We start from the raw sequence: 27964 nt of genomic DNA, 5'->3' as shown, positions 1-27964 counted from the left end.
CTGAACTGTAATGTCTTCATGTTGCATAGCAAAAGCAGAAAACACAGTGGCACTGGAGCTTGGTGCTAAGGCAGTTCTACCCTGAAACTCTACATTGATCTCTCCCATAGCTCTCAACAGTACATATTCACCAAGTCCATTGAAGGTGTATGTAAAATCATCAAGTGTGGTAAAGTGGGGATCACCCCAAAGCCAAGCTATTAAGGTTAAGCATGAATACAAATTATGTTATAATTAATCAATTTCACTTACATCTTCTTGGTGGTCTGTATCTGGCACAATTATCTGATGGTCGTCGCTCAGTATACAAGCTACATAATCCAACAACATCAGAACAACAGTATGACTTTGGCCTAAAATTGTTCTCTTCATATGATACAAATGCGCGATTCTCAAAGAGTAATAAGGAGCCCCCGACAGCAGGATCAGTAATCAGTGCTCCAAACATTGCTGATTCCAAAGTATAACAACATTCCCTGTCAGTACCACGTACAAAAGGAAATCTGAATGAAGGAAATCTTAAAGAATAGCATATTAAGTTATGTCTGAATGACAACAGAGAATAACGACGGTCAAAAAAAGTTTGGAATAGAGAACATGGGCAAGATGGTGTAACAAAGTTTAGTAAGGTTACATTTTCATTAAATCGTTCTATATCTGAAGAATACCACTCCACACACATTCGCTTTTGTACTTCAACAAAACTTTGAGACACACTGATTTGATACAGCAGATTCCTGTCTCTACATGCTATCTCATTAGCATCACTTTGTCCAGTAAAGGGATGATTCATGAAGGTGGCAGTAGAAGGTGAGTTAAATCCAATTGTAGGAAATGTAAATCTACCAGTCCACTCAATTGAATTACATTCATATATAAAAAGTGCATAAGATTCTTCCAAGTTAGTAATCACTACTGCCTGGTAAGTGTTGGTCTATAAAGGTATACAAAAGTACACATTTTACAGTTGTGCTAAGAATATTGAATGTACACATTGACATACACACACACACACATATATATGTGTACTTTCCTATGTCTATAAAAATACATGTACCTTTGCAAGGTATGGATCATCATCTGAAGCACTACTACCACCATGAGGATAAGGGTGTACACCTTTCCACTCTGCCAAAATCATAAAAGTTCCTTTAAAATCTGAAGATATGTTGCGTTCTCTTATATGGCTACTGACTTCATCTAGTAATTGGTCTCCATAAGGTCCTGTAGCTTGTAGCTGAAACACTCCATAAGACACTTCACCTTCTCTACGAATGTCGTTATCAGACCAATAAGGGGCAACTACATGAAACTTTCTCACACTACTCAATGTGTTGCCAGGAAAAGGCTCGGGATTCCACAACAAAAATGGGTGACCAAATGAGATTATTCCATTAGTCCCAACCTAATAGTAAATACAAGGTATGACCACGGTATCATCAAGTTTGTATCACTGCACAAAACCCTTTAAAGACTTAATACAATCATATTGCATTTGTAGTTGCCTGGTATATATATATATATATATGTGTGACCGGATTTGGAAAAGGTACCTTTTTCACGCACAAAATTTGACCCATGTTTTGAACTTTAAAGCTTCATAACTTTTTGATCATGGCATATAATTGCTTGAAAGTTTTAATGAATGTAGCTCCAGTACCTGGCTACATTTTGATACTAAGAGCAAGTTAATCAGTATAAGCAGTCAAATGTTACATCAATTGGTTTGCTGGTATGCCAAATGCGTGGAAAAGGTACCTTTTTGCAAATCTGGTCACACATATATATATATATATATATATATATATATATTCATTACTACAATACTTTCACTTGAGTACAGTGGAACTTCAGCTATCCGAACCCTTTGGGGACAGGGCTGGTCCATAAGTCTGAAAAGTCCATATCTTTATAAATAACCATAAGAACATTTTTTTAAATTTCAGTATTACCAACTACTCTAATAGAACAGTCACTACTCTAATAGAGCAGTCATTTCCTCAGTTCGATTAACTGAGAATCCAGATAAGTGGGGTCCGGATAACTGAAGTTCCACTGTATATAGTGCATTGATATCAAATTAATTGAGATATAGGATACAATGATATCATTGCTTCTGCATTTTTGGCATAAATGAATGAGCCAGCTGGACTAGTGAAAGTTGCTCACTGTAAAGCATATAGGTGTTGTTCATTCATAGTTCTATGGCATTATAATCAAACACTGGGTACAAGTTCATAGTTTCTTTTTAGTCATGTTGTTACTCACCACCAGCCAGTAAGCCGACAATCCTCAATACTTACAACTAATATCTACATCTATGGATGAGACAACTTGAAGCACTAAGTGGGGGTGGACCCAGGATTTCACAAGGGGGTGCTAACAGAAACAAAAATTATAATTATGAGAGGCTAAGAAAAGATGATACAGTTAGTACAGCATGCCTAACACACTGCATTGATACTGCAGCAAGTATTTAAAAAGGAAATAACATTTTTACCAACTTTTCAGTTGGTAAATACATTCAGTCTTGAAGGGATGAATGTGTTTATTCTTACTGTTATACCAGTACAGTATATGTATCATAATATTAATGCTAATCTACACACTTACAAAAGCTAAAGTATGGATTTCTGAACCAAACGGAAATCCAAATGGCAACGCTATTGGTTCTGAAGCTGCATCTGGACTGTCATGATTTATAATGTACTTTCTGTTATCACCAAACTCCAGAATTCTCAAAACATCTGTTAGTAAAAAAAATATTCGCTATTATTTTGTAAACAAAATGCATGTTCTGTTTGAACATAATTATTGTACCAATATACGTAGGACTAAGTTGGTAAGGGCTATTGGTAAAAATGCAGAACTACAGAATTGGAATTCCTTACCAGTCAATTGTATTACCCCTTGAATTACATAATTAAGCAAACGTGAGTCTTTGGCATGCAAGGAATCTATGTTTCTGTTGATGAAAAATGGAAATTTCTGAATTTCTGTATGACCCTTCAATACTACATACATTAAAAGGTAATAAATGTGGTAGTTATACATACAAGCTAAACCCAATTAAATACTTTTAATTGCAATTTCAACAAGTTTCCTCAATTGTGAATAATGTGGAAATACAGTTACTGTAGCTATATATACTATGTGTGAATGAATTTGACAAAACCCGGCTTCGACGCACAAAGATTCGTTAGGAGATATGGCGATTTTAAGTAATCATTGTGTAGTAACTTCCCAGTGCCTACAGCTGTGCAAACAAAATTTACACCAATTATTCATCTATTTACTAGCTATCACTGTGTGGGCGTATAAGTTTCTGGTACCCAAAATATGCCCTGTTTTGGGCAACTTTTTTCCAGTGGGTAATAATATCACGGGTGATAGTCATAGGGGAGGTGGGTGGGGGCTGGGTTTAATATAGGAGTATAAAATGGACCAAGATGACGAATGGAATCCAGAGGCCAAGTTTGGGCCATCCATGACCCTCCATGGGTCTCAAATCACTCCAAACTGATGGAGAACACTATTGGTGAGCTCTCTGTGAAGTCCCAGCTCACTACACACCATTACAACAAAGCCATGGCCATTTAATGGTGCCAATCGTCCACTCGTGGCTTTGACTGGGTCGGAAGAAAGCTGCTGCAGAAACCAGACTTGCCAGTCCTGAAGGAAATACAGAGTGGAATATGATAGTGCATTAGAGCAGCAATCCATTTCTGGTAAAAACGTAAGTTTGATTTTGTGTGTGTGGAAGCCCGGTTATATGAAATCTGGTCACATATATTATATTAAAGTTATTACCTATTAGAAAATATATACTAGTAGTAGTAGTACAAACTTAGCAAAAAAAAACTTACCCATCACATCCAGTGTAACACCACCACTAGCCACTACTGAGGGACTAACATTAATCACCACTACTTCACATTGATACATTCTACCATCATCAGCCATGTCCAGTATTAGAATAGTATAATTGTTCATGTACACTGGTACATCATCTATCCTAACACTATCTGGTGTTGTCTGAAGTACAGTACCATTGACTGTCCATGTAATATTAGCCATGGTAATAACACCTTGTACAGCAGTCACGCTACAAGTTAGGGTTAGTGGATCACCAACTATTTGAATTTCAGGGACAGTAACCATCACATTGGGAGCATCCACTAGAAATATATAACAACATTAAATATTATCCCTTGTAAAATGCCTATAATACATAGTGAGAGATAAGTTTTTGTTTTAGTAGTGCTGTGTTATGCGAAACAGTGTATGTGCATATATGATCTGCTTTTATGCAAACAAATTAAGATGACTGAGTGTGACCACACTATACCATTACTACTCACTACTCACCAGTGATAGACAGGGTAGCATAGTTTGATGGCGTGCTGCCACCTTCATTAATAGCCACACATTGGTAGTTACCAGCATCTGCTAGCTGTAGATTGTTAAGTGTGAGCATGTTAGTGTTCACTCCAGTAGCACCAGGTGGAATACTACCACTCTGTCTCTCCCAATTATATAATGTTGCTCCATCTGCCTCACAAGTTAGTGACACGCTTGTGGAATCATTTTGTAATGTAATGCTTATGTTCACAGGGTGGGTAATAGCAACAGGTGGTACTACAATAAAATAACAAAGTTAATTCAATCCAGAAAAAAAAAAACAAGTCAAGCTGTAATAAAAGGTGTAGGCTTTAAAAGCATGGCATCAAAGGTGGTGGCTAAAAAATGTTTATTTACAACTTGTTTCACCAAGGAGTTTTGGGAAGTCGCTACCGCTTGGCTAATTTCAACCCTGAAGCCAGCCATAAACTGGCATTGAGGCTTATTTTTACCCTCAAATTTTTGTTATCTAAATTTATGTGATTATCTTTGTAATACTCTGTACATCATTTGAAGACTTCTAATAGAATGACATATGAAGAAGTTTGCTACATGGAATGGACATTATTTTGCTTTAATCATGGAAACACTGTAATTTCACAAACTAACCTACAAAACTAATTCACAACGCTTCTGTTTCATTGTAGCACAAATGTAGCAAAGGTTAATATGTGTCAAGACGTCGAAATAGCTTCAGAGTGTTCCCTTCCAAATATCTTCCATTCAATTCTCCATAGAAAAAGTAAGTGATTTTCAACCTTAGAATGACGTGCTTAAATTTCCTTCTGCTATAGCTCATTTTAATCGCTATTCACTGCACTTTCTAAATCTGGTCCGGAATCTGAGGTATCTATCATGTGTCGTGGGTTATTATGCCTTTAATTTCATGCCTCCAAATGTGCAATACAAAATGTATTGGGAAATTTACTACATGGGTTGGTTTAGGCCATTTTGACACACCAAAATTTCTGTGAATTGGACTTCTTCTGGAATCACTGTACTCGCATAGAGTTTCTCTACATGTATTACATCCGGAAAGTTACTAAACAGACTTGAGGTAGGCGGTACACAATAATAAATTAAAATTTTAATGGTTTTTCAGTCAAAACGTGTTGGACATGCCTGTTCCAGCTGACATTTTTGTCATGAACAAAAGTATAGCAAACTTCTTGATATAAATGTTCTAGAACTGTAGATCTATGAAATCATATGAACTTATTATTGAGTAGGTTTAGACTAGAACTTTCATTTTGCAAAGTGAACTGATCAGCCAATGACAGTGGTTTAGTGGTGAACAGTTTGGGAGTTAGGTATGGAGATCCCTGGTTTGAACTCTAGACAACATTTTTATGCACCTTAATTGTTGATGACGGTTCTGTTAGAGTATTATGACCCCCTGATTTTACACCAGGGTGGTATTACTGTAGCTGCCTATGTGATTTCTAGTAAACTGCAAAGGTTCAAGCTATGATGGTTGATCTATTCAGAGACCCATTTTCAAGTTATTCCCATAAGCAGTTAATCAAATGGTTTATCAAACGGTACAGTAGTACCATTTAAGTAGGTATTGACCAGAAAATTTTGTGCACTGCCCAAAGACATTTTACGAGACGAAAATCACTTTTACGGAATAGTACTAGTCCATATAATATATAAAGCAGCATTAAATATAACAAAACACTTATATTATATAGATTTTTTTTAAATCGCAAAAACTTGAATTTTAGTCTCACTTCCTCACTGACCACAGTCGCAAGGCTAGAGGCCAAACAAAGCAGCTGCCACCATTGCCACCATTTTGCCACCACAATAATAAACTCACCAGCCAGTTGGATGTGCCTTTTGGGGTTCCGACAAGTGTAGGCCCTCTGCGCCTTGTCTTTTCTTTAATCTTCAATTAGGCTGCTTGTCTTCTTATCCAACAAAACCATATCAAAGTGTTAATTTTCCGTATCACACTTTCTTTCAGAACACACACATATATATATATATATATATGTGTGTAATATATAAACCATGGCTACGAGGTGTATTGCACTTATATACACCCCAACTCCGAAGTCAGAGGAAGCTTACTGTTGATAAACGCTGAGATGGTTCATATGATATATACCATGTTTCTAAATTAATCCACACTACATTACTTACTAACAACCCATTTGCACACAAACCAACTTAAAGTATATACTTACACTTAATTTGCCATAGTTTGGCATGGTAGACACACTGGAACGTTCCTCTCACAATTCAGCTCTCACAATGAAGAATCAAATTGATTGTGGGACTTAGTAAACATATCTCCGTATATCACCAGGACTTGTCCGTTCATATCAACAAACGTAGGAGCAACGTTACTTGCTGCCACCCATCATCGAAGTCACTAGGTATGGGTATAAAATGAGTCCAGTGGTCGGACTCTTACTGGCTGGAGTGATTGATCGCCTAGTGTGACGAAGGCTATTAGCCTGAGTCATCTGGGTGATTAGTCATGCTAGCGTGGGCGTCGTTCGCCTGCCCACGTCGGGCTATCAGCCCTTGATCGTGACACAGTAAACTGTCACGTGACATCCCAGGTGAGTATATATATACTTACCTGGATGAGTATATATATACTGACCTCAGGTAGGTATATATATATATATCAAGACACACGATATCGTGCGGCCCAAGAAGCCGGCGCGCCACACCGTGAGTATATTAACAGGAAGAAAGAAAACGCAATTTTCACGCCTATGTAGCTCTGTGATCCCTTATCCGATTGGAACTAAATTTGCTGGAGACGTGCCGCCCAGTTAGGGTAGTCTACATACCAAATTTGAAGAAAATCGCTCCAGCCATTTCCGAGATACGAGCGAACAAAATTTCGTTTTAATTTCTTCGTTTTTTTCTTCTTCTTCATCTTCTTCATTTCGCACACTTCGCAAAATTCGCCATAAAACACGAATTCGTGCTCGGATTTGTCTGAAATTTGGCACACTTAAAGGGCTCATTAAGGCGGATCTCCGTACCAACTTTGGTAGGAATCCGATGAACAGTCACGGAGTTATGACCGATTATTTGCGTAAAATAAGGTCGAAGGTCTGTCACGCCTACAGGGTAAACGCCTTGGAGGAATCAGTTGAAAATTGATATGTAGATGGAGCAACCATCGTAGGAGTGCCTTTTTGTGGTTTGAAAGGAATCGGAATAAAGACCATGGAGATATGACACGAAACCCAACCTGTGTCAAAATTACGCGATCGATTTTTATGAATAAAAAAACTATTAGTTTTCGTATCTACCAGGCAAACCGCTTAGAGCAACGAGCTGAAAATCAGTATGTAGCTGTAATAATCATCATAGAAAGTCCTTGCAGTAGTACAGAAGAATCGGATTACAAATCACTGAATTATGATTCGAAAGGCATCTAGGTGCAGCAAATGTGAGATCGAGATACTCTAATAGAACAGTCACCCTAATAAAGCATTCAGCTGCATTTATAATTTACTCAGTTATATTACATTGTAAGTTATTCTGTAGGGAATTCAGCTACAAACAAGTCACCCTGTAGTCAGATCAGCTAGAAGAAGGTACCTAATAGAGAGTTCAGCTACAAATAAGCCATCATGTAGAGAGTTCAGCTCAAATAAATCACCCTGTAGAGAATTCAGCTACAAACAAATTGCCCTGTAGAGAGATCAGCTAGAAGAAGTTACCTTGTAGAGAGTTCAGTTACAAAGAAACAATCATGCAAAGAGTTTAGCTACAAACAAATCACCCAGTAAAAAGTTCCGCTATGAACAGATCACATTGTAGAGAGTTCAGTTAGAAACAAGTCATCCTGTAGAGAGATCAGCTAGAAGAAGTCACCTTGTAGAGAGTTCAGTTACAAAGAAACAATCATGCAAAGAGTTTAGCTGCAAACAAATCACCCAGTAGAAAGTTCCGCTATTAACAGATCACACTGTAGAGAGTTAAGTTAGAAACAAGTCATCCTGTAGATAGATCAGCTAGAAGAAGTCACTTTGTAGAGAGTTCAGCTACAAAGAAACCACCATGTAAAAGAGTTCAGCTGCAAACAAATCACCTGTAGAGAATTCAACTACAAACAAATCACCCTGTAGAAAGATCAGCTAGAAGAAGTTACCTTGTAGAGAGTTCAGCTACAAACAAATCACCCTGTAGAAAGTTCAGCTACAAACAAGTCACCCTGTAGAGAGATCAGCTAGAAACAAGTCATCCTGTAGAGAGTTCAGCTAGAAGAAGTTACATTGTACAGAGTTCAGCTACAAAGAAACTACCATGTAGAGAGTTCAGCTGCAAATAAATCTCCCTGTAGAGAACTCAGCAACAAACAAATCATCCTGTAGAAAAGTAGATCAGCTAGAAGAAGTTAGCTTGTAGAGAGTTCAGCTACAAACAAATCACCCAGTAGAGAGTTCAGCTAGAAACAAGACACTCTGTAGAGAGATCAGCTAGAAACAAGCCACCCGTAGAGAGTTCAGCTAGAATAAGTTACACTGTAGAGAGTTCGGCTACAAAGAAACTACCATGTAGAGAGTTCAGCTGCAAACAAATCGCCTGTAGAGAATTCAGCTACAAACAAATCACCCTGTAGAAAGATCAGCTAGAAGAAGTTACCCTGTAGAGAGTTCAGCTACAAACAAATCACCCTGTAGAGAGTTCAGCTCCAAACAAGTCAACCTGTAGAGAGATCAGCTAGAAACAAGTCATCCTGTAGAGAGTTCAGCTAGAAGAAGTTACATTGTAGAGAGTTCAGCTACAAAGAAACTACCATGTAGAGAGTTCAGCTGCAAGCAAATCGCCCTGTAGAGAATTCAGCTACAAACAAATCACCCTGTAGAAAGATCAGCTAGAAGAAGTTACCTTGTAGAAAGTTCAGCTACAAACAAATCACCCTGTAGAGAGTTCAGCTACAAACAAGTCACCCTGTAGAGAGATCAGCTAGAAACAAGTCATCCTGTAGAGAGTTCAGCTAGAAGAAGTTACATTGTACAGAGTTCAGCTACAAAGAAACTACCATGTAGAGAGTTCAGCTGCAAATAAATCACCCTGTAGAGAATTCAGCTACAAACAAATCACCCTGTAGAAAGATCAGCTAGAAGACGTTACCTTGTAGAGAGTTCAGCTACAAACAAATCACCCTGTAGAGAGTTCAGCTACAAAGAAACTACCATGTAGAGAGTTCAGCTGCAAACAAATCGCCTGTAGAGAATTCAGCTACAAACAAATCACCCTGTATAAAGGTCAGCTAGAAGAAGTTACCTTGTAGAGAGTTCACTACAAACAAATCACCCTGTAGAGAGTTCAGCTACAAACAAGTCACCCTGTAGAGAGATCAGCTAGAAACAAGTCATCCTGTAGAGAGTTCAGCTAGAAGAAGTTACATTGTAGAGAGTTCAGCTACAAACAAGTTACCATGTAGAGAGTTCAGCTAGAAGAAGTTACCTTGTAGAGAATTCAGCTACAAACAAATCACCCTGTAAAGAGTTCAGCTACAAACAAGTCACCCTGTAGAGAGATCAGCTAAAAACAAGTCATCCTGTAGAGAGTTCAGCTAGAAGAAGTTACATTGTAGAGAGTTCAGCTACAAAGAAACTACCATGTAGAGAATGTAGCTACAAACAAATCACCCTGTAGAAAGGTCAGCTAGAAGACGTTACCTTGTAGAGAGTTCAGCTACAAACAAAACACCCTGTAGAGAGTTCAGCTAGAAACAAGTCACCCTGTAGAGAGATCAGCTAGAAACAAGCCACCCGTAGAGAGTTCAGCTAGAAGAAGTTACATTGTAGAGAGTTCAGCTACAAACAAGTTACCATGTAGAGAGTTCAGCTAGAAGAAGTTACCCTGTAGAGAGTTCAGCTACAAACAAATCACCCTGTAGAGAGTTCAGCTACAAACAAGTCACTCTGTAGAGAGATCAGCTAGAAACAAGTCATCCTGTAGAGAGTTCAGCTAGAAGAAGTTACCTTGTAGAGAGTTCAGCTACAATCAAATCACCCTGTAGACAGTTCAGCTACAAACAAGTCACCCTGTAGAGAGATCAGCTAGAAATAAGTCATCCTGTAGAGAGTTCAGCTAGAAGAAGTTACATTGTAGAGAGTTCAGCTATAAAGAAACTACCATGTAGAGAATTCAGCTACAAACAACTCACCTTGTAGAAAGGTCAGCTAGAAAAATTAGGTTAGGTAATCCTAAGGCTGCAGCACATGTTGCTGCAGACCTCCAGCGCTGGTCACTGTAAAGCATTAATACAATTAATACAAAAAAGTTACCTTGTAGAGAGTTCAGCTACAAACAAATCACCCTTTAGAGAGTTCAGCTAGAAACAAGTCACCCTGTAGAGAGATCAGCTAGAAACAACCCACCCGTAGAGAATTCAGCTAGAAGAAGTTACATTGTAGAGAGTTCAGCTACAAAGAAGCTACCATGTAGAGAGTTCAACTGCAAACAAATCGCCCTGTTTAGAATTCAGCTACAAACAAATCACCCTGTAGAAAGTAAGCTAGAAGAAGTTACCTTGTAGAGAGTTCAGCTACAAACAAATCACCCTGTAGAGAGTTCAGCTACAAACAAGTCACCATGTAGAGAGTTCAGCTAGAAGAAGTTACATTGTAGAGAGTTCAGCTACAAAGAAACTACCATGTAGAGAGTTCAGCTGCAAACAAATCGCCCTGTAGAGAATTCAGCTACAAACAAATTACCCTGTAAAAAGATCAGCTAGAAGAAGTTACCTTGTAGAGAGTTCAGCTACAAACAAATCACCCTGTAGAGAGTTCAGCTACAAACAAGTCACCCTGTAGAGAGATCAACTAGAAACAAGCCACCCGTAGAGAGTTCAGCTAGAATAAGTTACACTGTAGAGAGTTCGGTCACAAAGAAACTACCATGTAGAGAGTTCAGCTGCAAACAAATTGCCCTGTAGAGAATTCAGCTACAAACAAATCACCCTGTAGAAAGATCAGCTAGAAGAAGTTACTTTGTAGAGAGTTCAGCTACAAACAAATCACCCTGTAGAGAGTTCAGCTACAAACAAGTCACCCTGTAGAGAGATCAGCTAGAAACAAGTCATCCTGTAGAGAGTTCAGCTAGAAGAAGTTACATTGTAGATAGTTCAGCTACAAAGAAACTACCATGTAGAGAGTTTAGCTGCAAACAAATCGCCCTGTAGAGAATTCAGCTACAAACAAATCACCCCGTAGAAAGATCAGCTAGAAGAAGTTACCTTGTAGAGAGTTCAGCTACAAACAAATCACCTTGTAGAGAGTTCAGCTACAAACAAGTCACCCTGTAGAGAGATCAGCTAGAAACAAGCCACCCGTAGAGAGTTTAGCTAGAAGAAGTTACATTGTAGAGAGTTCAGCAGTTTAGCTGCAAACAAATCGCCTTGTAGAGAATTCAGCTACAAACAAATCACCCTGTAGAAAGATCAGCTAGAAGAAGTTACCTTGTAGAGAGTTCAGCTACAAACAAATCACCCTGTAGAGAGTACAGCTACAAACAAGTCATCCGGCAGAGGGATCAGCTAGAAGGATCACCTTGCAGAGAGGTCAGCTACAAAGAAATCACCCTGCTTCATCTTTTCTTCTTCCTGTAGTAAAGAAAAAATGACAGGTTAAAAAGCCCTAAAGCCGGCCATAGGCCGGCTTTGGGCTATACAAATGCAAAAAGAAGTGAAATCTAATCCAAAACAGCCAAGCTGTAAAAAAAGAGTGCGGCCCTGAGAAAGGCTATGGTGAAAAAAGATGTGAAATCCAAGGTGGCGGCCAAGAAATGGCTGTGATGGTAGGTTAATGGTAAAAATTTTAATAACAACAATTCAGTGAATTTAGTGCCGCTTGGTCTTGGCACAAAATTCACTTGAATTGTCGTTATTAAAATTTTTACCATTAACCTACCATCACAGCCATTTCTTGGCCGCCACCTTGGATTTCACATCTTTTTTCACCATAGCCTTTCTGAGGGCCGCACTCTTTTTTTACAGCTTGGCTGTTTTGGATTAGATATATATATACTCACCTGTGGGTTGGGGTGTATATGCCCTATATGCAACCAGCAGCGCCTTTGAAGTTTCCCGTGATCATGGTATATATATATATATATATATAGATGCCACAGAATTGTTTCAGAGCTGGATTTCAGAAACGCTTCAGTCCTGGCACTACTATACCGAGATTTATGGTAGCTAGATATCTGCAAGTTCACAATTGGGATCCCATTCATGATAGGTTTGCAACCATGCTCAAAGATCTAGGTAGACTAATAGTGATAGATTACGGAGACCACACCTCTTGGACAACCTAGCTGTTTACTTAACAGTAAACAAGATGACCTCACTCCTTATTGGTCTAGCTAGCTGCACACCTCTTGGCTGACTCAAGATATACAACAGTCACTCTAATACAACAGTCATGTATGATATTCTAATAGAACAGTCACTAAGTTACATTGTAGCTAGCTGTGCTACAACAAAAAACTAAACAAACTAGTATTTTTTAAAAATTGTTAATTTAAGAATCTATGTAGATATGAATGATGGTTTTACAGCATAGCTCAGTGGGAAAGTCCCTACTTTGGCATATTAGCTATAACAATTATTTTGCTCAATGCCAAAGTAGGGACTTTCCCCACTGAGCTATGCTATAATACCATCATTCATCTCTTGTTTCACTACTTTTTATTGCATAGATCCCTACTTAATGAACAATTTAAAAAAATACAAGGTTACTAAAAGTCTGGGCGTGTTACATGTATAGACATAACAGCTTTTATTCACATACTGCACTCCTGCACAGCATTAATGCTATGTAAGTCACTGCAAGCTTCCAGTTAACCTATTAACTATCATAAAAGATAGATTACTACAGTGTATATAGCTGAATGTTTTTCTTGCACACAGTGAAGAGCAATCATAGCAAGGAAGGGGTAAAGACTCAACAGTAAGCAACCACTACCTTCTGTGAATGTGAATGGTTATAGATCACTTACTTCTTGTGCATGAAGCATTAGTACCACTCCATAATCTATTACTCAGACAAGTTCTCATGTCACTACCAGATAACTCATAACCAGTGTCACATGTGAAAATGCAAGTGTCTCCATAGGAATGAACTCCATCATCTCCCAGTGAACAATTGACCACTCCATAGGTAGGATTAGTGAAAGGCGGACAGGTAACTGAAAATTATACTTGATAAATTTGTACAGTTCAACTACTATACATGTTATACCTCTATTGCACATAGCCATAGTACCATTAAATATTCCACTACTCTGACAGGTCCTCATGGCTTCACTGGTCTGTAATTCATACCCACTGTTACACATTGTAGTACAAGTGTCTTCATAAGAAAGAACTCCATCATCTCCCAGTGAACAATTGATCATTCCATTCATAGGATTAGGGGGTATTGAGCAAGAAACTGAATGAAAATTATTTGAATTAATTAAAATCTACATGTAGTTTACCTCTATTACACATAGCCTCAGTTCCATTAAACATCCCATCACTTTGACAAGTCCTCATGGCATCACCAGTTAACATATACCCAGTGTCACATGTAGCAATACAAGTGTCTTCATAAGAAAGAACCCCATCATTTTCTGGGTAACAGCTGATCATTCCATTCATAGGATTAGGAAGACTTTGGCAGAAAACTACATGAAAATATGTAACTTGACTAATGTACAAAGTGTAATATTCACATGCTACACACCTCTTCCACATGTAGCGCTGGCACCATTAAACATTCCATCACTTTCACAAGTTCTCATGGCATCACCAGTCCATATCTCATACCCAGTGTTACAAATAGTGATACAAGTATCTTCATAAGAAAGAACTCCATCATTTTCCATTGAACAATTGATCATTCCATTCATAGGATTAGGAAGACTTGGACAGGTAACTACATAAAATAAGTTGAATTACAAAGTAAAATAAATATTACAAACCTCTGCTACATGTAGCACTGGTACCATTAAACATTCCATCACTCTGACAGGTTATCATGTCATTACCAGCCTGTATCTTATACCCAGTGTTACAAAATATATCACAAGCGTCTTCATAAGAAAGAACTCCATCATCTCCCAGTGAACAATTGATCACTCCATTCATAGGATTAGGGGGCATTGGACAGCCAACTACATAAATGACTTTGATTAAATAACAATATCATGTTACACACCTCTGCCACATGTAGCACTGGTACCATTAAACATTCCATCACTCTCACAGGTTATCATGTCATTACCAGCCTGTATCTCATACCCAGTGTTACAAAATGTATCACAAGTGTCTTCATAAGAAAGAACTCCATCATCTCCCAGTGAACAATTGATCATTCCATTCATAGGATTAGAGGGCATTGAACAAGGAACTACAGGAAAATGATTTGAATTAATTACACAGTGTAAATTAAACATACACACAGTTTACCTCTATTACACATAGCCTCAGTTCCACTGAACATCTGATCGCTTTGACAAGTCCTCATGGCATCACCAGTTAGCATATACCCAGTGTCACATGTAGCAGTACAAGTGTCTTCATAAGAAAGAACTCCATCATCTCCCAGTGAACAATTGATCATTCCATTCATAGGATTAGGAAGAATTGGACAAGTAACTATATAAAAATATTATTTTACTTACAAACTGTAAAAAAGAACAACAAAAAAACAAACAAACAAAAAGCAAAAAACAAAAACAACAACAACAACAACAAAAAACGCATGTTACAAACCTCTGCCACATGTAGCACTGGTACCATTAAACATTCTGTCACTCTGACAGGTCCTCATGGCATCACCAGCCTGTATCTCATATCCAGTGTTACACATTGTAGTACAAGTGTCTTCATAAGAAATAACTCCATCATCTCCCAGTGAACAATTGATCATTCCATTCATAGGATTAGGGGGCATTGAGCAAGGAACTGAATGAAAATGATTTGAATTACGTACTTACAAAGTGTAAAACATGTGTACAGTTTACCTCTATTACACATAGCCTCATTTCCATTAAACATCCCATCACTTTGACAAGTCCTCATGGCATCACCAGTTAGCATATACCCAGTGTCACACGTAGTAGTACAAGTGTCTTCATAAGAAAGAACTCCATCATCTCCCAGTGAACAATTGACCATTCCATTCATAGAATTAGTGAGCATTGGACAAATAACTACATGAAAATATATTCACTATACCTTACTAAGTAAAATCTTTACATGATACGCACCTCTTCCACATGTAGCACTGGTACCATTAAACATTCCATCACTCTCACAGGTTATCATGTCATCACCAGCCTGTATCTCATACCCAGTGTTGCAGAATGTATCACAAGTGTCTTCATAAGAAAGAACTCCATCATCTCCCAGTGAACAATTGATCATTCCATTCATAGGATTAGGGGGAATTGAACAAGGAACTGCAGGAAAAAGACTTGAATTAATTACACAGTGTAAATTAAACATGCACACAGTTTACCTCTATTACACATGACCTCAGCTCCACTAAATATCCCATCACTTTGACAAGTCCTCATGGCATCACCAGTTAGCATATACCCAGTGTCACATGTAGCAGTACAAGTGTCTTCATAAGAAAGAACTCCATCATCTCCCAATGAACAATTGATCATTCCATTCATAGGATTAGGAAGAATTGGACAAGTAACTACATAAAAATAATTTTTTTACTTATAAAGTGTGAAAAAAACATGTTGCTAACCTCTTCCACATGTAGCACTAGTACCATTAAACATTCCATCACTCTGACAGGTTAACATATCATCACCAGCCTGTATCTCATACCCAGTGTTACAAAATATATCACAAGTGTCTTCATAAGAAAGAACTCCATCATCTCCCAGTGAGCAGTTGGTCATTCCATTCATAGGATTAGGGGGCATTGAACAAGAAACTACATAAATATGAATCAACTAATGTATACAATGCAATTCAATTATATCACACTTAATTGAATTTGGCATGCTTGGTGCTTGTATAAATGGTGAACCCAACCATACTACTGAAGTTAACATGGTGTACAACATGGACCAACCTGCTTTTCTACAATTTATTACTTGATTATTAATTGAGGTCGACATGCCATGTGTAAGTGTAAATTTGAACCAACCTACTTGTAGAATGAACTAACACAGTGATGTAAAATTTATCATAACATGACCCATAACAACTTTTGGTAGATTTAAGATCATGAGATCCAGGTCAGCTATGAGTATACACTATCACTTATAAAATAAAATTAAAAAACCTCTTCTATGTGTGTTGTAGCAATCCTTCAATGGTTATAATCATGGAGTTATAGCTATGCAACCATGACACCAAATTACACATGGAGATATAGCAATGAATATTTCAAGTAGGCACTCTTTTAAGTTTGCAAGTAAAACAGTGCATGCATATGAGCATTGATAAAGTCAAGAATAAGAAGTTAAGTGTACCTAGACCCTGGAGATACGCATGTAACAAGCTTGAAAAAGACAGCCACAGAGATCCTGGGTACGTCCTATATACTACAACTAGTATGCACATTCGGAAGGCATGCACAAAGTTTATGAGTGTAGTAAAACCACTGTGCATGCAACATATATGTGACCGGGCCTGCGATAATAGGGCATGTGGGCACATGATTTTTGCCTACTTTTTCAGTTTCATCATTCATAACGTTTTGTATCATTATGCTATGGAATTGCAATTTTCAGCTCTTAGTAAGCATTTAATTGGCATCATGATGCAAATTACAGAATGGAAATATACTTTTCCAGTACTGAGATATAACCTGTAGAGAGATGGGGTGTAGTTTGTGCCCACATGCCCTGTTTTCGCAGGCCCAGTCACATATTGGCAAATACATAAGGTAGGATGCAAATAGAGATGTGCAACCATACAAATAACCCTAGACAATGATACATACGTATACACATGCCCTAATATGTATGTGGTACATTCAGAAAGCCAGGCTTGAAGCAAGCCTGTGGAAAGCAGCAACTGTTAAGTAACAGTTAGTGTGCAAGTACATGTGCAGCAGCAACATTTCCAAAAACACAAGACAAGCACTAAGTTTGTGAATGTAGCAAAATTTATTATTCATGCAGAAGCATGAGTGAGCTTGCAAATGGAACCAAAAGAGATAGTTACAGGTAAGCAGCAACATTGTGTGCACAAATACATATGCATTACATCTGGAATACATGAACAAAGCTAATGAATATAAAGGCAAACCATCAGAAATGCCTACATTGAATGCCTAAAGGAGAGCAACTGAAGACTGAAGATGCCTGGAAAGCATGAAAAATAACCATAGGCAACGATACTTATGTATAGTAACCAAACTGCAATGAACTGAAGGTAAATAGCATGCCTGTGAATAACTGCAAGTAGAACACCAAGTGTATGTATATATCCCCAGCAATTTAGTTACCAAGCTAGTGTATACAGCTCCAGCAATTCAGTTACTGGCATTTAGCATTTAGTGGGTAAGGAAATGGCAAAGACTTAAAAGGCACCTAATATAGATAAACTTATTACATGTGCAGATAGTGGTCAAGTTCCGTAAGGAGAAGTGTGCAAAGGGTATACTTGAGTTTATACATGCAGATAGTGGTAAGGTGCATAAGGAGGAGTGTCCAAAGGTAATACTGCTAGCTTGTAAATAAATCTAGTTAGACTATGGTATGGCTCATTTACAGGTTTACTAAATCACTTAGTCACCTGACATGTTCACTTAGTCACCTAACATGCTCATTTAGTCACCTACACATGTTCACTTAGTCACACACCCTCAAGCAATTTTGTACATGATAAATAGTTATAACACGAAAGGCACACTGCAGCACTTGATAATATTGTATTACTCTTCTTCTCCGTGTTCTGCAAATAATTCTGGACAAATAGTAGACTAAGTGGCATATCTACTGTAGTTCTAGCCGTTACTCTGGTTACCGGTCAAATAATTATCTTAGTGGGTGCTGTAAGGACTTCAGGAAGAAACCGTTCTGCTGTTCTGCATTGTTCTTTCACTCCACACTCATGCTCTGGCTATAAAGGTTCGTACATTAAACCATAGTCTAAATAAGTTAGACACCGCGACCAATAGGAACTAAGCGATTTAGTAACCCCTCAGGCCCTTAGTAGCGCCCTCGCTGTGTTCGGGATGCTACAGCCTAGGGCCATTAGGGTAACTATATTGCTTGGTTCCCTTGGTCTTGGTGTCTAACTATTATGCATATGAAGCATGCCTGCTTGTAGCAACCAATGTTACATACCACATATGAATGAACAGGTAAATGCTTAGCCTGGAAATTGCACAAATGTACATGAGACAGCTGCAGCAGCAAAAGTTTCACCTGTGTAGCAACTAATGTGCCTATGCAAGAATGAGAAAGGAAATGAAGGTAAATATTAAGCATACAAGAAGGTGTAGTAAAATGATCCCAAACTTGAAAATAGTTGAGGTGCAGCAACTACACAACTACACGTGTGACAGCAAACGGTTTGTAAATAACTGTAAATGCAGATATTGATGAGGATACAATGGAGGATGCAATCGGAGCCTGGAAGTGTACAGAGATTGCAAATAGCAATAAGGTCAGATTACCATTCTTTACCAGTAGAAACTAATTGCAATTACCTACCAATTTAAAAACATGTGCGCATGATTTTAGCTAATGCATATACAAAGCCATACACAAGTACATAGAAATAACATATACATGCAAATCTCTCGCACATACACATCAACAAATAATGCATACATCTTGGTGGCAAGTCTCACCTATGCAAACACAAACATGCAATAAATATATGGTGTAAATATCAAATGCTTAGGCTAAGAACAGACACCCTTATAAGAGAGAGGTGTCTCATAACATTTTTTTACTGCATAATTAATGGAATAGGATGGGGTGAGAAATTGTAAAGTTGCAGGACCAACAACAAGCCTGCAACAGCACTTGCCAACATTCATACAGCAGTACCCACAGTGCAATAGCAGCAGCAGCGACGGTGGCGGTGGCGGCAGCAGCAGTGGCAGCAGAGGAGGTAGCCACAGCAGCAATAACACACATACAGCAACCATATTATTCATACGGCAGAATTCTTTATGTATATGCATCAGCAGCACCCTCAGTGCATCATGCAACAGCACTCTCAGTAAATCAAGCAGCAGCACCTTTAGTAAATCATGCAGCAGCACCCTTAACCCATTGCCAGCTGAATTCCTGGCGACTACTAGCCGAATCCCCGAATTGCATCATATTACCCTTACCATACACAGAACTACGTACTTAGTAACCATACATCTAAATCCTCCCTATGAAATAAGGAACTCAACTGTGTTGTTTTTGTTTACATAATACTAACCATAATGAAGTTATTACTCAGCAAAGTCTAAACACTGGTAAAAACCATCCCAAAAAAACAACGGAAAACCAACTAACTATCTACAAAGGTGCCTTACACTCCAAAGAACTATTCTATACAGTTTACTTACAGTGCGATCCATTCCACAGCTGGTTTTTTGTGATTTGTCCCATTTTTGCTGTTGTGCATGCGTATCTGCACTCGTGACCACCATGCCACGTCTGGGATAAAGCTGCTGACTGTTGACTTTACCTGTCTCCATCGATGTATAACACTTTCTTTGTCATTAGCAACTTGTTTTTTAACTCAAAGAACAATTTAATTCGCCTATTATGAAAGGTTACGGTTACACTTTACACTATTACATAACAAACACGCACTAGTCCGGGAAGGATCTGGTTATCCAAGAAATGGGACCACTATGGACATGTCCACTTTAGCACTAGTACATCTCACTATTACATGCACTAAACAGTTTATAGTGAAGCTAGATTTTATTTCCTTCGTGATTTATAATTCCATGCCGCCATATGGCGGCTACCACCATTAATGGGTTAATGAAATGAATTTGATATTGAATTTATGAGAAATGGTAAACACCAACACTTATCTACCCTGCTTGAGTAGAAAATATGACTATCAGTTACACATTACCCAAAGTAGATATTTGCATGAGTTTTAGTTTTGTTCTTCAAGGCTTTGCAGAAATATGCTATGTGGTTAGAGTTTAGTAAACATAGGCAGTGATGTGGTGGAAATGAGGTGTGTATACAGGGTAGCTATGCAAGTAGTGTCTATAACCATGTTTGCACATATGTGCACCTATTATTAAGCAAGTGGTATATAGTTTCGTCAATTGCACCCTGAGGGGTCTGCACTGCTAACATGTACCAAGGCACACTTCCCAGGGTGTTGACACACCTATACAGCATGTTATTTGTAAAATTTACATATTACAAACCTCTGCCACATGTAGCACTGGTGCCATTAAACATCATATTACTCTGACAGGTCCTCATGGCATCGCCAGCTTGTATCTCATACCCAGCATTACATATGACAGTACAAGTGTCTTCATAAGAAAGAACTCCATCATCTCCCAGTAAACAGTTGATCATTCCATTCATGGGATTAGGAAGCATTGGACAAGTAACTACATGAAAACAACTTACTACTGTAAGTATGAAATGTACATGTTACACACCTCTGCTACATGTAGCGTTGGTACCATTAATAATCCCATCACTTTGACAGATCCACATGTCATCATCACCCCGTATCTCATACCCAGTGTTACACACTGTAGTACAAGTGTCTTCATAAGAAAGAACTCCGTCATCTTCCAGTGAACAGTTAATCATTCCATTCTTAGGATTGGGGGGCATTGGACAGGTGACTGAATGAAAATGAACTGAAGTAATTACAAATAATAAAATATGAATATATGTTACCTCTACTACACATAGCCTCAGCTCTATTAAACATCCCATCACTTTGGCAGGTTCTCATGGCATCACCAGTTATCATATACCCAGTGTCACATGTAGCAGTACAAGTGTCTTCATAAGAAAGAACTCCATCATCTCCCAATGAACAATTGATCATTCCATTCATAAGATTAGTGGGAATTGGACAAGGAACTACATGAAAATAGCTTGAATTATGAAATTTAAAAAAAAGCAACATGATACAAACCTCTGCCACATGTAGCACTGGTGCCATTTAACATTCCATCACTCTGACAAGTTATCATGTCATCACCAGCCTGTATCTCATACCCAGTGTTACAAACTGTATCACAAGTGTCTTCATAAGAAAGAACTCCATCATCTCCCAGTGAGCAGTTGGTCATTCCATTCATAGGATTAGGGGGCATTTGACAGGTAACTGCATACAAGAAAATGACTCAATTAAAGTGTAATACATTACTGTACATTTTACCTCTATTGCAGATAACTTCAGCGCCAGTCCATGCACCATTACCTTGACAGCTCCTAGTGGCGCTACCACTTAGAATATAACCAGTGTCACATGTGTAATCACAAGTCTCTCCATTATAAGCAACACTGTCACCTCCAAATGAACAAGTTAGCATTCCATTGGAAGGATTGGTGAGGTCTGGACAGGCAACTGGAAAGATTAAAAACATATATATTATAAAACTGTTGAATAATATCCTTTAATGGCTTACTGAGGTTTAACCTGTAGTTTGCCTGTGATCATTTGCATTGATCAAATAAAAATTAGCAAGGCTAAATACAAGAATGATCTTACTGCTAGCTTGCTTTCTAGTATATAAAAGACCAGTGTCATTTGTGTTCTAGGATGGATGGGAGTAATTACTAATGTAACTGTTGCTACTGAACTTGAGCGAGTAAAGCTTGATGGTAGAAAGCACAGTTTTCCTTATCTTTTCTTTATATATCTCACAAAAATTTCTATCCTATAGCAGAATCCCACTAGAAGTAATTACACAAGTATAAGAAAAAATCGTAATTTTAAACGAGAGTAGGGATCAACTAGAATATAGTGCACCAATAAAAAGTACACACTGAAACAAGCTTGAGTTGGTATATTATGACAGCAAATTACTGTAACACAAAAAGAAGTGAATATCCATACTGTGCTGTGGAGCTTCCATAATAGAAATGCACAGTAGGGATATTCACTTCTTTATGTGTTAAAGTAATTTGCTGTCATAATAAACTCAAGCTTCTTTCAGTACTTTATATTGGTGCACTATATTCTAGTTGATCCCTATTCTAGTTTAAAATTCCTTATACTTGTTTCTGTTCTTTTTAATAGAACTGGTGATCAATCTATATAACCAGTTTGTTTCATAAAGATGAATTGTTGTAGCTACAGTATGAGAAGTAAATCAAAGAAGATGACATCAATTTTTTTGTTGAACATATACTGTAATTTTGTAAATAGATTGGTGTACTGATATTCTACAACAATTAATTTAATTGATTGCTTTATACATCTTATGGTTTAAGATAGGGGCAGAGAAACTGTATAATATATACACATATAATTATTATATATATATATATATATGTGTGACCCAGTCTGGGAAGACCGGGATTATCGCCTATTTAAAAGTATCGAGAAAAGCCGGTTTTAAGTATTTAGTGTGTTGTAGCTTGCCAATGGTTGAAGCTATGTGTATCAAATTTTCACATGTTCCAGAGCATCCACTGTGCAAGTAGCCAACAACTAAGTTTCCTGCCATTTTAGATAGTTTTTAAACAGAGGTTGACTGTATCAGACTAGCTGCAAATTGGGTGGGAGGCGGGGGCCCTGGAAGGTGGGCAAGATGGTGTTCAAAAATTGAAAAGGAAGGCCAAGGGATGAATTAGGCCAAGTTTTGCGCCATTGAGGTATCAAAACTGGCTAAAATGAAAGGAAACTCACAGCAGAGGTACTTATTCAACACCACAGAGCTGTACAGCCACATACAGTCATCCCCAGGCTGACCAGAGCTCCATTAAGGTCCCACACCACACGTACGGATCGCCACTGGGCTTGGGAAAAGCACCCAGCAAAACCAGACCACTCAAGTCTAGTTGACTTTGATTGTGGAAATAGATAGTTTATTCATGTAGCTTTGTGTTCTGGGTGAAAAATCGAATCTGCTGACATGGGCGATAAGACCGGTTTTCTCAGACTGGGTCACATATATATATATAACGTTAAAGCACAAGAAAGCATACATTTTTGAGAAAATATCTTTGAGATAGGTTATTCGGTTATGCCTGATAACTGGAATAACAGGCTGGTTATTAAGTTTACCTGGTAAAGTTTTGTGAAACTGGCTTTCTGGTCAATAATTTTGTGAAAAATTGCAAACCTTCATGATCTCTAATATAAAATACTGTATGATCAGAGAAAGACAGAATATTTCACATTTGTATATTTGTTGTTCAAAATTGAAATTTGTGTAATCATGCATCTGATCATTCTACAGGGTTAGCTGAACATTTTACACTGGTTTTTACATAGCGGAATCCTCTCAGGGTGAAGTGTTACATACCATAATTTTCATTGTAAAATAATTTTCGTGGCAAAAAGTATATGAAAATTTCTTAAACAAAAGTTTTTGCAAAATATCAAGATACCCTGACAGAGCAGTCATTCCTGAAAATATTTTTACACTAAATTTTTATCACAAAACTTTTTGCACAAAAATAAAGTCAATTAGTGGTACCAAAGTGATAATAATTATAAAACAAACTCAGATACTATGTATTACTTTTCAACCAATTACAGAATAAACAAAAATAATGATAATTCTGATGTACTGTACACATGGTTTAATTGGCCAGGAATTTGATTTGGTGGGATGGCAAAGATTCTCTGTGTTCACCAAAATAGCATCCCACTGTATCCAATCTTCATTGGTAAACCAATTGCAAAATCAAGTCTCCCAATATTATTTAATAACAAAACTACCATAACATAATTTCTGCCACTTAATAAAGATATACAGTACCAAACTTCCTTACTTGGACACACATCAGGATGTACACAGATTCCATCCTCTAGTACAGATCCATCATTACAGAAACATCCACTCTCACAAGTTCTTCTACAATCTCTGACAAATCCAAAGTCATTACAAGTGATGTTCAAACCACACATCTGATATTCCATGCCATCTGAACAGACTGAAACCAGAAACAGTTACACTCATAAATTCATCTGGTTGTTATTCATATTTTAATACCTTACATAGTTTGCAATAAGAAGCTATGTTGTAGTACAACCAGTTATCTAACTGCCACAGATTCTTGTTTACTAATAACCGAATATTTAATTATTGCATAATGACTAGAACTTTTTAGCATACACCGACTGTGACTTCTAGAACAATGTTCAAGCACAGAATGATGTACAGCTCTTTTTAATGACGTACAGTACTTCAGATACCATCATCTTTCTTATGCAAAAAGTACTTGTGGCTACCCATCAATACAATCAACCCTCTACTGAATGCAGAAAGATTTCATGCCAGCTGTAGTGTATTTGACTGATATGATTAAGTATGACATCATGCATCACATGATTTTTTTGTAGCATAAAGTCTAGGACATTACACCTTATACAGATTTGAATAGTTGATGAGTTTAATGGTTGTATAGATTCTAAAAGCCAGCTAGGTTCTACTAGTGTAGCTACTTTAGTTAGGCTTTATAGTTTGTAGGATTAATGGTTGTGATTATCATTGTTATTGAATTAAATATTCAACACCAACCACAGGTTATAAGTTTCAGTGTTGCACCGATAACCAAACTAGCCAATTATTCCAAAAACCAATATTACACAACAGAATTAGCCGATACCAATAGCCTATCTGATAATGTAGTTTATCAATAAATTTAAATTAACATTCAAGTATGCAGTCGGTGGCCTGTCCTGTTGGTAGCATGGGAGAGCCTAGCTACACGCCTGTCCATGTGGTAATGCTGTTATGGTAAAAAAAACAGTGGAATATTCCATTGTTAAGGTATTCAGGAAAGACGGCCTTTTGTTAGTAGGCTATTTTTTGGTGGTTAAGCCATTTGACCTGTTGGAAAATAAGTTCCCAAGGTAGTAGCTATAAATAAGAAACCAGCTGGCTGTAGTGGCATTCTATCAGCTACAGCTGTCTGGTGTCGTCATAACACTGTCATTATTGAGCAAGTATATTTCACCTGTATTTGAGTATCATTGTTTAATTGGGACTGTCTCCCACACATCATTATACTACACAGTGCAGTGGAAATTAACATTGGCTTTGATTTACTCATCAGCTAGTGGCCAATATTGGACTACACCAATTATCGAACCGATTATCAGTGCAACACTAAAATTTAATTAAAACAATCTCTAATGATTGTAGACATTAGGAATAAATGGACTATTAAGAACTTCAAAGCTAATCGTATAAATTCAAAACATTATGAATCCCTTACTTGGACATGTGTCAGGATGTACACAGACTCCATCCTCTAGTACAGATCCATTACTACAGAAACATCCACTCTCACAAGTTGAATTTCTACAATCTTTGACAACTCCAAAGTCATTACAACTGATGTTCCGACCACACATCTGATACTCCAAACCATCTGAACAGACTAAAGCCAGTGAACAGTTACAGACATAAACTCATAAATATGTTTCTTACTTTAATGCATATACAGTTTGTAATAAAAGGCTACATTGTAGTACAACCAGGCAACTAACTGCCACTGATTCTTGTTTACTAACAGCCAAATATTTAATTACAGTGAACCTTAATTATTCGAACACTGATTAACTGAACAGTCGATTATCTGAATGCCAAATTAACTGCTCAATTAGAGTATTTTGTCAACAGATGTGATGTATGGATGTTCAACTTTACGTACTATTTGTTTATATGAACACCCTCACCCCCAATCAGTTTGGATAATCAAGGTTCCAGTGTATTACATAATAACTAGAACTTTTCTATTATACCCCAACTGTGACTTTTAGAACAGTGTTTAAGCACAGAATGATGCACAGCTCTTCTTAATTGTGTATACAGTACTTCAAATATCATCATCTTTTCTTATGCAAAAACTTACTTGCGGATATATACACATCAACACCAGAAAATCAAAACCATAAATCAAAACTCTGCTGATTACAGAAAAATTTCATGCCAGTTGTGGTATACTTGACAGATGTGATTAAGTGTGACATAATGCATCACATGTTTTTTGTAGTATAAAAGTCTAGAATATTATACCTTATATGGATTGGCATAGTTTATGAGTTTTGTATGCTTATTACTCATTGTATAGGTTCTACTAGCCAGCTAGGCTCTACTAGTGTAGCTACAGTTAATTAGTTAGGGTTTATAGTATACATGTGTATTGGATTATTTGTTGTGATTGTTATTTAATCAAATATTCAACACCAGTTACAGTGATATTTCAAATCATAATATCATAAATTCAAAGTACTGTGAAGTCCTTACTTGGACAGGTATTAGGATGTACACAGACTCCATCCTCTAGTACATATCCATTACTACAGAAACATCCACTCTCACAAGATGAATTTCTACAATCTCTGACAACTCCAAAGTCATCACAACTGACGTTCCGACCACACATCTGATATTCCATGCCAGGTGAACAATCTAAAACTTGTAAATAATTACAAAGGTAAGTATATTAAGAATGTGGCATTGAATTTCTTAGATTAAGGTGAAGCTGAACAAATTAATTGAAGGGAATAAATGCAGAACATTGTAGACAAACTGCTGGTGTAATACAGATAATCGATTTTAAGAACACTCCAGGAGTTTCCAGTGTTTCGTGTATCTTGTGAATGCCTCAAGTTGACAGATACCAGTTACAGCACTGCCTAGGCTTGTGCTATTTTGGCAAATATAGCACTCAAAAGAGTGAAGTTGCCTCGTGCTATGTATATTTGTCTTTCGCTCACTCTTTGTGTACTATATTTACTGTATAGCACTCACAGCAGAGCTTTATTAACTCGTACACACACACACACACACACACACACACACACACACACACACACACACACACACACACACACACACACACACACACACACACACACACACACACACCCACCCACCCACACACACACACACACACACACACACACACACACACACACACACACACACACACACACACACACACACACACACACACACACACACACACAAACACACACACAAGAGTTAAAGCACTGTTGCTCTATACCTCAAATATAACATGCAAAGGAGTGGACAAGAGACAAATATAGCACAAGGTAAAGCCATGTACACACCACTCTTTGAGTGCTATACTTGATGAATAGCACTCGGCAGCACTTTAACTGCTATAGTTATAGAGGACAGTCAACTTGAGGTACACACAAGACACACAAGACAATTACAAACTCATGGAGTAATCTTGTCATCAGTAGAATAGGTACCTGTTGCACTTGTGCTGTACCTGCATCAATCCTTTTGTGGACTTGGATGAGCCTAGTCCGTGTTCCTAACGACTAAAGATTTTTGATTGTGGTACTTATTAAGCAAAATACAGTATTTTCATGATTCTCCTAGGACTCGCCCATATATGTAAACAAAATGTAGTAAGAACATTCCGTGCTGCTGCTGACCACAAACAACCA

General features: G+C 37.6%; 1 protein-coding gene across 1 annotated transcript in view; it reads right to left on the bottom strand.

The window, feature by feature from the left end:
- Positions 1–27964, bottom strand: part of LOC136254964 (uncharacterized) — a 63708-nt gene that overhangs the window by 30897 nt on the left and 4847 nt on the right. Inside the window, exons 7-32 of the mRNA XM_066047683.1 lie at positions 26787–26957; positions 25753–25917; positions 24304–24465; positions 21737–21925; positions 21491–21682; positions 21247–21435; positions 21000–21191; positions 20757–20948; positions 16140–16331; positions 15897–16085; positions 15646–15837; positions 15400–15588; positions 15149–15340; positions 14843–15031; positions 14592–14783; positions 14356–14547; positions 14118–14309; positions 13870–14058; positions 13632–13823; positions 13390–13578; positions 4369–4638; positions 3867–4178; positions 2614–2747; positions 1058–1405; positions 253–934; positions 1–197 (exon numbers count right to left, since the gene is read on the bottom strand). Coding sequence (XP_065903755.1) covers positions 1–197; positions 253–934; positions 1058–1405; positions 2614–2747; positions 3867–4178; positions 4369–4638; positions 13390–13578; positions 13632–13823; positions 13870–14058; positions 14118–14309; positions 14356–14547; positions 14592–14783; positions 14843–15031; positions 15149–15340; positions 15400–15588; positions 15646–15837; positions 15897–16085; positions 16140–16331; positions 20757–20948; positions 21000–21191; positions 21247–21435; positions 21491–21682; positions 21737–21925; positions 24304–24465; positions 25753–25917; positions 26787–26957 — 5684 coding nt within the window. The remainder of the gene's footprint in view (positions 198–252; positions 935–1057; positions 1406–2613; positions 2748–3866; positions 4179–4368; positions 4639–13389; positions 13579–13631; positions 13824–13869; positions 14059–14117; positions 14310–14355; positions 14548–14591; positions 14784–14842; positions 15032–15148; positions 15341–15399; positions 15589–15645; positions 15838–15896; positions 16086–16139; positions 16332–20756; positions 20949–20999; positions 21192–21246; positions 21436–21490; positions 21683–21736; positions 21926–24303; positions 24466–25752; positions 25918–26786; positions 26958–27964) is intronic.

Source organism: Dysidea avara, chromosome 5 (assembly GCF_963678975.1).
Source record: "Dysidea avara chromosome 5, odDysAvar1.4, whole genome shotgun sequence".
Classification (NCBI taxonomy): Eukaryota; Metazoa; Porifera; class Demospongiae; order Dictyoceratida; family Dysideidae; genus Dysidea; species Dysidea avara.
Note: the sequence above shows the minus strand (reverse complement) of the source record. Positions and strands in the feature narration are given on the sequence as shown.